This window comes from Aedes aegypti, chromosome 3 (assembly GCF_002204515.2).
Source record: "Aedes aegypti strain LVP_AGWG chromosome 3, AaegL5.0 Primary Assembly, whole genome shotgun sequence".
Taxonomy (NCBI): domain Eukaryota; kingdom Metazoa; phylum Arthropoda; class Insecta; order Diptera; family Culicidae; genus Aedes; species Aedes aegypti.
The window spans coordinates 140,608,901-140,620,422 of NC_035109.1; the positions used below are offsets into that span (position 1 = coordinate 140,608,901).

At 37.4% G+C, this 11,522-nt stretch overlaps 1 protein-coding gene across 1 annotated transcript in view; it reads left to right on the forward strand.

Moving 5' to 3' along the window:
• Positions 1–6,206, forward strand: part of LOC5567591 (katanin p60 ATPase-containing subunit A1) — a 90,654-nt gene extending 84,448 nt beyond the window's left edge. The window contains 4 exon segments of the mRNA XM_021851915.1: positions 4,115–4,537; positions 4,540–5,041; positions 5,367–5,600; positions 5,660–6,206. Of these exon segments, the coding sequence (XP_021707607.1) occupies positions 4,115–4,537; positions 4,540–5,041; positions 5,367–5,600; positions 5,660–5,858 (1,358 nt within the window). The 3' untranslated portion in view covers positions 5,859–6,206.
• The last annotated feature ends 5,316 nt before the right edge of the window (positions 6,207–11,522 follow it).

The window sequence follows — 11,522 nt, forward strand, 5'->3', positions numbered from 1 at the left end:
TATTGCCCAAGACCGCGAAACAATCCGACACTTGCGAAAAAAGTTATTCAATGAAAACCTATTGGCAAGGCGACGTTGATTAACACGTAAAGAAATAACAATCATAATAATAAAATCAGGCAAAATTTCCGAATAGTCTGCGCAGTTACATTTGAATGTTCAAAAAAGATGTAGCGATGATCAGATAATGATTCCTCATCTGATACATGCCAATTTGTCAACTCGTGACTGATTCTATTCGAGCAAAGCGTTATGTCTAACTCTTCTTCTCTATTAGATACCATGCAGCTTGGGCGATTGCCTATGTTAAGTAATCCAAGATCTGTACTACTTAAGTATTTCATCAGACTGGAGCCTCTGGAGGCAGGATTAAGCTTTTTGCAATCTCAGCACGAAAAAGACCAGCAGCGAAAAAACATATTGGTATCTATTGAAAGTCGCCAAAGGCGAAAAAGCACAGAATACATTGTGTAAAACGCTCAATGCGAAACCATATTGTGATAATTTAAATTAAATAGCAACATATTTATAATCCCACCCTTATTTAGCCTCTGGCTAGAGACTGAAGAAAAGTAGCCGATTATCTCGGAGAAACACAAGGTCACCATTGCTGCACCATTGCTCCGGGTAGCACAGAATGGACTCAATACTGTGGAGGGCGCCCTGATACCCCACAGGCTCAGTTTGCGGTTAGGTTTTATTTAGACCCCCCTAACCATTCATTCCTAGGCACGGTACGCATCACACCATAATTAGGGGTCACCTGTGAGGTGGACTTTTACCACCGGAACAGGCAGTCCGTAGAGTTAACTCTTACTTAGCCAGTTGAAACAAGCGCTACCGACACTCGGGAAAAGGAGGTTAATATTGATCATTAACTCCTGACGTGCCCAGGCAGCCGATCTAATGCTTCTTCTTGTATTGCTGAATTGGTTTCAGCGAAACCAAATTGCTGGAAGACAAATCGAAAATTTGATGTGTCAAAAAGTAACATACCGTCAAACGGGGCTTCTTTTGACATTATTTCCACATTCTTCAACTTTGAGGATTTGTAGCTCTGTGAATAATAAATAGATTTCGATAATTTTTGCGCATATTTAAGTTGTATGTGTAAGTAGCCAATGTGCAAAATATGACGCAAATCCATCAATAAATAAAAAAGTTGCTTGAATAGCGAAAAAAATGTGTCCTTCAAGACAAAAAAGGGGCTACTTTGGACACTTTTAGAAATTAATACGTTTTGATAGTAAAATGATTTTTGATCATAAATTTCAAACTGATTCTATTAATAATCGTTCATTGTGATGTTTTTGAAAGTTTTTCAATGATATACATAATTTAGAAAATTGTAAAGCTTGAAAAAACTACACATACCTATACAATACTTTTCACAAAAACATGCTATTCATAATTTTTAGTTTGCATGATGATATGTCAACTTTACTTCCTTTTAAATGTCAGCTAATAAATAGCGACTTATGCTTGATTGTTCAAGTAGATGCAAACGAATTGTGTAACTACCAAGTACTGCGATGAATAATTAGCTTTGTACAGAAATATTCGTTCTGATTCTTAATGTTATATGACCGATATGTAGAAGAATCTAATTAATTCCTGTAACTAAAAGTAATTTTCATTCCAAATACAATCCATGAAGTATAAGAATAATGATTCCCAAGATCATGAACAATAAAAGTTTGCTTTTGTTAGATACATTTTGGTTCTTAATAGTTTTGAGATGGCGTAAGAGTAGATTATTTTAGCAGTTGAAGGATGCCATTGCTTTGTTTAGCAGATTCATGTAAAATATGACTGAACAATATTTTTTAAGGATTAAGTTGTGAGTTTACTGTTTATTCGATCTGAAATATATATGTTTTACAATTATTTACTTTTCTTAATCCTTTGTTTTTTTTTATTGTGTTGTAAAATATAGAAACCCACACTTTATAATTAAATATGAGTCGTAAAATTAAGACATTTGATCATTTATTTTTCTAAAACAACAACTTTCAACATAAATTTATCACAAATTTCTTTGAATCATGACGATTCGATAGTTTTGTGATGTTCCCAACAACTTTCCACGATATGTGGAAAATTCATACAATGTTTACATAGCAAATGTTTTGTAGCTTGTGAATATTTGTTTGGACTTTTTCGATATATTTTATCCTGTTATTGTTGATGTTGTTTCAAAAAATATTCATGCCTGATTGTTGAACATAAATTGGTTAATACAAGTGCTGAAGACACAAAATGGCTCAGAATCATATTTATGCTGGAAATAAATCCAAAACGTGAGTGTCCAAAGTAGCCCCCGGAATCAAAAGTAGCCCCGTTTGACGGTATATTGAATTTGCGAAAAAAACGACTTTGTAAATTGAGGTTTCATTGTATTCCCTAAAATGTCGGGGAAATAAGTTATTCGGGAAACTGGCGAGTGTTCAGAAAATTATTCATAACTAGGAGCAATTATAATTAGGTGGAATATCACCTGGAACAAAAAATCATGGAGGTATGCTAGGGCCCAGATAGCCGTAGCGGTAAAGCGCAGCTATTCAGCATGACCATGCTGATGGTCGTGGGTTCGAATCCCGCCGGTCGAGGATCTTTTCGTAAAGGAAATTTTCTCGATTCCCAGGACATAGAGTATCTTCGTGCCTGCCACACAATATACACATGCAAAAATGGTCATTTGGCAAAGAAAGCTCTCAGTTAATAACTGTGGAAGTGCTCATAAGGACACTAAGCTGAGAAGCCGGCTCTGTCCCAGTTGGGACGTAACGCCAGGAAGAAGAAGAATGCTTGTTGAAATTCCTAAATTAATTTTTAAACCATTTCTGTATCAATTCTTGGGGTAATGAGGTTGATTTGTGACTCCGTGAAAGCAAGCGATTCCTTTGTTTTCGCCGCAGGAATGTTTTTTTACGGTTTTCGCATTGGAAAGTGCTGAGCTCGTTTCAAGCTTCTATTTCAAATAAGTTATATATGTGAACACAGATTTTTTTGTGACAACAGTTTTAATGTTACGGTTTTCCATTTATAAAAAAAATTGATTAGTTCGTCACTACAAGTGTCGACACATTCTTAATCATATAATGGCAGGAATCCAAATGAAGTAATCTATAAAGGAATTAGTTTTTTTTTTCAAAAAAATAGTGACAAAATTATACGAATAGATTTAAAGTATAAATAGACATCAACAGTCTGTTTGTTATCATTTTGTAGTGACCCAATTACTGCCCATAACTGCATATGTGTAACATTCGACAAAAGCAGGCATTGAGTAAATGGAGTGCCAAGTGTGCATTTTTTGGCAGTATGGGACGAAACTTATAATTGCCAATGTGGAAAAACAACTTGGTAGTTTTTTGGAATTTTCTAGAACAATCTTACAGATTTCAGTAAGTTGATCGAAAGTGTTCAAGCTTCAGATTTTTCCTCCAACATTTCGTGAGCGCTCTTCAAAGAATTTAAGATTACGATTCTAATGACACATTGATTTAAAATTTTGGTCGATCCAATGCTGAGGAAATTACCCATGTTTTTTCAGTGTGTTTTTTGATAAATGTCTCAATTTTAAGTAAAAGTTTAGTTTACAATATTCAAAAACTGGTTTTGGCCTTTCAAATGTGCCATAGAAAGTTTAAATTGGACGTGTAATCACAGAGATACGGAGAGAACACTTTTGTATGTTTTTAGGAGGTGAACCCAAACTTTTGCACGGGAGTGTATGTATAGTTTCTTATTTTCAGATGAATTGTTTAAAATTGCTCGCCGGGAATTTCGCTTCGGTCAAATCATTACCTACTACTTTTGAACTCCTGATTTAATAAATTACTTTTGAAAGTCTAGTTATGTCTGTCGTACTGTGCGAATTTCATTCAAATTGGTCCAGCCTACTGAAGTATTATTTTGTACGGAAAAACGTGAAAGTTGCAAATGTATTGTCCAGCACTTATTTTTTCAATTATTTTATTTTTTAACTAACGATTTTCTTTGAATGAATGCCAATAAAACCAAAATATGAATTAGTTAATGCGTTTCCTTTTAGTCGGTATTTTAAACTTAAAAATCAAACTCATTTTTTCATCTTCCTATTCATTTCCAGAAGTTCACCCAAATCCCCGACATGCCGCCATGGCTTCCAATGCCGCCTCGCCTCCAACGGCGACGGATTCCCGCTGGATTTCCTCGCTCCGGCGCCGGGACCCGGAACTACAACCAACACTGCCTTCAATCAATAACTCCAATCACCACAGTACCTCATCGCTTACGCACCAGCACAGTGTCGGTTATACTAGCTCAACCAATACGCCTACGGAACGGCGAAGCAGTCGAAATAGCGGCCAGAAATCCTCTCTGCGCAAAAGTCGATCGGTAGAACGAATCCGGGCGCGAAAACTGGCCACCTCAAAGATTAAGGAACGACCGAAGAAGTCTTCCTCTGAAGAAGGCGGAGGATCAGACGACCAAGAAGCCACGTCAGTAGAGGAGAACTCCCTCAGCAGCAGCACTCACCGGTGAAGAGAATCGACAAGTCCAAGATCTTCTCACCCATCGGATATGAAACCCATCTGGTGGACACTTTAGAGAAGGATATGCTGCAAAAGAACCCTAACGTACAGTGGAACGACGTAGCCGGTTTAAACGAAGCGAAGGCAATCCTTCAGGAGGCAGTAGTGCTGCCGGTTATTCTACCGGATTTCTTCCGCGGAATCCGACGACCATGGAAGGGAGTCCTTATGGTAGGCCCACCCGGTACGGGGAAAACCATGCTAGCGAAGGCCGTAGCAACGGAATGTGGCACAACGTTTTTCAACGTGTCGTCGAGCACCTTAACGTCGAAGTATCGTGGCGAAAGCGAAAAGCTTGTCCGTTTGTTGTTTGAAATGGCGCGATTCTACGCGCCCAGTACGATTTTCATCGATGAAATCGACTCGCTGTGTGCCTGCCGGGGAAGCGACTCGGAACACGAGGCCAGCCGGCGCTTTAAGGCGGAATTGCTCATACAGATGGACGGACTGAATGCTACCAAGTAAGATTGAAATGATGAATATATTTTTGTAGAGCAAAGGATATTTTTAGTGACATCTTGGAAGTTCGAGTTTTTTCCAACTTTTTTATTTGTTACAACTTTATGATATTAATCGCGGGAAATATATTATACTGCTATGAAACCATCACCGATTGGCGTAACTTCTAATATCATACAGCTTGATGGTAATGTTTTTTTTCAAATTCAAAATTTGATCTTGCAAATGATTCCTAGAAAATACAAAGTAATCATATTACTTCTAGATTCTGCAACAGACTGAAATTACTTTCAAGCATTTATAGACTCTCCCTCAAAACTTTTACAGCGATGAAAAAATCATCATGGTACTGGCGGCCACCAACCATCCGTGGGATATCGATGAAGCCTTCAGAAGGCGATTCGAGAAGCGTGTCTACATCGGTCTTCCCAACGACAACACTAGAAAGGCCCTTTTGGAGCTTTGCCTGAAGGGCGTCAATATGTCATCGGATTTGGAAACCGAAACCATAGCGGATCAGCTCCGAGGCTATACCGGGTCGGACATCGCCAATGTTTGTCGGTAAGTGGTTTAACCTGCATAGTAAGCGCAATGGAGATATCGATTGTTTGTAATTTCAGCGATGCCGCGATGATGGCAATGAGAAGACACATCAATGGCCTTACCCCATCGGAAATAAAGATGATCCGAAGAGAGGAGGTGGACTTGCCAGTTACGGCACAGGACTTCCAGGATGCGATGGCTAAAACCCGCAAGTCAGTGTCGGCCAACGATGTGGCGCGTTATGAGACATGGATGGATGAGTACGGGTCATGCTAGTGTTACATTTAAGCTCAAAGAGAACTTTGTTGTGGTATTATGAACGCAACAAAACTTCTCTCCAAATCATTCCGAAGCAAATGCATTTAATGATAACGCCCAATTTACGAGATATTTCTTACCACTGTATTTCCATGCATCTGTTGTGTTCATTTCGACCCTAATTAATTTAGTCCAATTATCACAGTAATACGTAAATTCGTTACCATTTACGGATGTTTGCCGTAAAAGGATGAAAGTTGAATAAGTTATTTTATGATTCGAATATCTATGTAGTAACAACATACACACACCTACTGTTAAGATAATAATGTCGTTTTCTGCAGTGGAATAGATAACTGAATTCATGAACGTGTTACATGTTAACTAGAAAGAAAATCCCAATATTGCCCAGCCCAAAATTCCTTCCTACTCTATCTGCATTGGGTTCGCTGTTGCATTCTCTTGAACATCATCAAGACAGTTCTAAGGATTCGTCACTCAAAGCTTCCAAATGTTTGCCGGTTCTCATCAGTCAAGGTTCTGATCTCATAGTTTTGAAAGATCAAATAAACATCAGGTGCGGAGTAGCCTCGGTATGTCCTAGAGCGGAAAATCGCCAGAGGTCGCCCATTGTCTTCCATAAAAATTCTAAACGCAAATCTCGATAGGTATTTTATGATGAACAACATTGTCCAAGACCGCAAAGCAATCCGATGCTTGTGAAAAAAGTTATTAAGCATAGACTATTAGGAAATTTTGGCCAATTTAATTTTAATTGTTATTTCTTTACGTGTTAAGCAACGTCGCCTTGCCAATAGGTTTTCATTGAATAACTTTTTTCACAAGTGTCGGCTTGTTTCGCGGTCTTTGGCAATATTCTTCATGGTAAAAATATCTATCGAGGTCTGTGTTCAGAATTTTTATAGAGGTCAATGGGCGACCTCTGGCGATTTTTCTTTGCAAAAGTAAGTTTTCCCATAGTAAATCCCATACAAACTTTGAACGGCTGGCGCTAAAATATAGTTTCACCAATCGAGCTGAAATTTTGCACAGTTGCTATGGGATCCAAATGCAATCCAAAAAATGGACTGGAGCGAGAATCTAGATTTTGTCCCACGCTAATGTGCATACGCACAGCATTACGAGGCTGCATTACCGGACGAGTGTGCAAGGATGGAAATCTAGTGAACATGACAAAATCCACGATGCATCGGGGTTATTCTTTATCGTGGATGCATAGCAACAACGATATAGTAGTTTACGGAACAAGTTGCAGAATGATGATTTTTAAATTTATCCTACGAAGCAAGCCAAGTAGGGTAATTACGACGAGTGCTGTAAAAATCGAGCTCTGTAACGAGTAACGTACAACATTTTTTTGCAATTTCGTAGAAGACCACTTGAGGGTATCAGAAATTATATCAGAATGCATTCACCATTATTTTATAATTTCTGAAAAATTGTGTAATGATTCATTACGTAACTCAAAACAGTTGTGTAATGAGAAAGCGTTGCGTAATGACTATTCCCGCACTGCATACTTCAGTGCAGGAAAGTAGACCGTTTCATGACAGATTGGCGTGATGAACAACAGCCTATTACGATGCGAAATTGCAAAAAAAAAAAAAGATTTTTGCAATTACTAATCGTAATATGCTGTTTTCCATCACGCCAACCTGTAATGAAACAGCCTACTTTCCTGCATTGAATTATGCAGTTTGGTAATAGATATTACGCAACACAATTTCATTGCGCAACTTGAGTTGCGTAATTAATCATCAACAACAATTACAAAAAAAAGTTGTGTGCAACTCGTTGCACAACTATTTTTTTTACAGCAATCGTCTTTATTATCCAAATCACAAATGTACGACTCGTGCTGTAAAAATAAAAATTATGCAACTTGTTGCGTAAACTACTATTGTCGTCAAGTCATCACAACAATCTGCGCTTTACGAATAATGAATCGCTCGGCATGTACGCTAACGATCAATAATTCGTAAATCAAAGTTGATTTTTTGGAGGATTTTTGTCGTTTTCACTCCGCGATTTGTCTGTTAGTATACCGTTTATGTTCTGCTAATCAACCGGGCAATGTTTGCGCAAAATTTTTTGCTGTGAATGCGTTTCGATTCACGTTAATCGCAACTTGTTACAATATCCGACAAACTGTTCATCCTACGACAAACAGTGCATCGGATGCTTTATATACTGTGCAGGATCGAAATCCGTACATATAAGAAATAAATCCGTTCACTTCATATAAAACGCCTACTATTTGTTTGCAGTGTACGGATTTCGATCACCCACTGTATCTATATCAAGCGCGCGTAGTGAGGTGTCGAAATCATGCTGCTTCAAGAACGACGGCCCTCTTAGACCATTCAAATACTGTGTCGTTTGTCGCTAGAGTCGATTTATTTCCATCCTTGGTAAGAACAGTCATCAACCCAACTGAGAGTAATGTCGAGTACGTGAAACGAAGTTGAATTGTAGGATTCTGTAGGAAAAGTATGCAGCGCCGGCGTTCATGCTGCAGGCTTGTCTCTTTCTGGAGAATAAAACACCCTCTGGAAGAAGCACAGTCTGAGGAGATGGAGTTGTTGTGCCGGAGTTTCAAGAAACGCGGATGTTCTACCAGTAGTTTGTCAGCGCTTTTCGCCATGGCTTCGTGCCATGGGCTGAGATGACCAGAGAAATGGATGGAAGCTTATTGACGGACGAACTCGAGTTCATCGAAAGGTGGGAGCAGTACTTCGATGAACCCCTGTATGGTACTTAGAGACTTTGGCGACATGTAAGTGAAATGTGTCATTGAAATTATGTGAACATGCTTATCGGTCTTAAAATGCCTAAATATTCTATTTGAAATTAGTGTTTTCAATAATTATACCTAAAAACGGCATAACTCATAATTTCGTCTATTTTCTTATTCAAAACTCCACCAAGAGGATACAAATAACTAGACAAACCAACTATGAACCAAATATTGATAAAATATTTCTTCTGCTAATCAGGGCCAATGAAAATCCGTTTAAATATCTCAGATTTCCTTTGAATTACATAATAGACTTATACAATCAAAAGGGCGTAACTTCAAAACGGGCCGTACGATTTTTTTTTAAATTTTGCCCAGACATGCAGTCTAGCTATAGAAAACGACTGGTGAGCACAGATTTGATGGAGATTTTTTTTTCTGATAATAACGTTCAGGGAGCACCGTGATACAGGGTTGGTCGTAGATATATGGTTATTGCATTTCTGAATGAACCAATGGACAGTTTCTTAGTTCATTGGTTCATTCAGAAATGCAATAAAGGATTGCTCCATTTGCGGATGTTACTTTTGGCAGAAGAATTCCTTTGTATATAGAACACGAATACATATAAAATTTCAGGCAGTGTTTTGTGAAGATTCAAGCTTACATGTTCGGTTTCGCGCGCTATTGGTGTGATCTTTTTCTTTTCGGTTTTCAGTCGATTAGGAGTGCGCTGCGGAAGCCCAATCAAACGGTTTAATTTTTTTAGCGCCGGAGTGGATGTTTGTTAATTTTTGGTTTTCACGTTTTACCGAGCAGTACGGAGTGTTTCGTGGAAGCCCAAGCATTCGTGTTTTTGTTTTTTATGTGTTCAGAACGATTTTTCGCATAAAAAGCAAATGTGTTATTTTCTCGTATCTTCAATGTGATTTTTTTCTCAGTTAGCCTGTATGCGTTAAATGAAGCTGAAGGTGGCTGCTCAGTCAAAGATGAAGGATGACAGGGTGGCCACCAAATTTCGGTTTTGAAATTCTTGCTTTTTTCCCGGTTTTCCCGGTATATTTTACATAATTTTCCCGGTTTTTAATCCATTCTTTTCAACGACTTTAATTGTCTTTTCTATGAAAAGCACCGCAACATTTTTTTTAAATCGGTTTAAAATTTTTTAGTTGTTTTTCCATAGTAATTTGATTGTTTATCAATAGTTTGACTATTGGAAAAATATGTTGATTATTAGAGTGTTCTAATCTATGTAGAATCTTAGTTTGAAAACTATGGCTTAGTATAGTACCCTTTAAGCCAAACTTCGAAATTTCAAGTTTTAAGATCTAGAGAACCTGACAACCATTCGCGTTGAAAATTTGATGGGTTGGTTGCATTCTGGTGATGATAAAACGATCAAATTTTTTAGCTCAAAGCTCTGTTTGCCTCTCTCGACTCATGCTCTTGAAATTTCGAGTGTTGGCTTTGGTTTATAATCTTAATCATCTTATAATGCATCTTAATGCTGAATTTGAGATAATTTGGCCAATAAAAGCCCTAGGTGCCTAAGCAAATCATCAAGATGCCCAAGTAGTTCTTTGCCTTAATTGAAATTATTTGAATTATGGTGTTTTGTGTATTTTGGACAGAGCGTTACGCGTATATAATTTGGCCACCTCCATTTGATTTTGCCGCAAATGGCCAAATTATATACGCGTAACGGTCTGTCCAAAATACTTTGATCACCCAATTAATCCTTTGAATTTTATTCCATAAAGCAAACAAGTTCAAGATATGAATGAAACAAGGCCACACACGTAGAAGCTAAGTAAGTGCTCACAACTTTAATAACACCGAAAATTATCATTTTTGACATCCACCCACCCTCTCGTAATGCCTTTTGTAAGGATATTTTACAAATTTTATATGAGCTGTAATGGTTTGATCGTTATTAAGATCGTGAATGAGCCAATATTTAAAACTTCGTCGTTTAGATAACTAGTGACATATTAAAAGCTTTCATAAATAAATACTTGTTTTCAAGATTAGTTGTGGTATTCAGCAATTACAGAAGAGTGCTAAGCCAATCCGCAATAAGTAATTAAAATTTGGTTCAAAACGTCGAGTAAAACAAGTTAGAGAAAAGTTTAAAAAATATTAGCCCTGGTAGTTCGAGAACAAAAATTCAAAAAAATATTTCGAAACATTGCTAAGAAAATAGTGAAACATGAAAGATACTTGTTTAAAATTGCTGATGTCTCATGGCAATGTCATTAAACATAACTACTTTCTATAACTTATTTTGGAGGTTGGTTTGCAGATTACAGTTTGAACATGTTCGTGCAAAACGATTTGCCCGGTGATCTTTTCAAATTCCCGTCTTTTTCCCGCTTTTCCCGTTTTTCCCGGTTCGGTGGCCACTAGACCTATTTATATTTTCAAGAATGTCGGGAAATCAACCAGTCAACCAATATTTAGATTTTTCATGTTAAAATGAACTTCTGGTCCAAATTTCAATCAATTTGGAGAAAAATTAGGTGTGCTTCAAATCAATTATGTATTTTCAGGATAATTTCAAGCTTTAAAAAATCATAACTACCGAACGGAACGCCAAAAATTATTGGAAATACCTCTACACAGTAGTTAATTCAATTCTACAAACTTTTGTTGAACATGATTTTACGATTGGAGCAAGTTTTAACATAGTTTGGTTGAGGTTTGTGCTTCGAGGTTCTTGAAAATCACTATTTTTAGGAAGTGTTCTCTCTAAAAAACATACCTGTATGAAAATTTTGGATTTTTATCTTCCAGATCATGATGACTACACATATCTATAACTCAATCCCGTTGAAAGTTACAAGTTATCTTACGAAAATAAATTGTAAAAATAGTAACTTAGGAAGCACAAATGTGAATCCGCTGTGGGGGAGCAAAGAGCACCA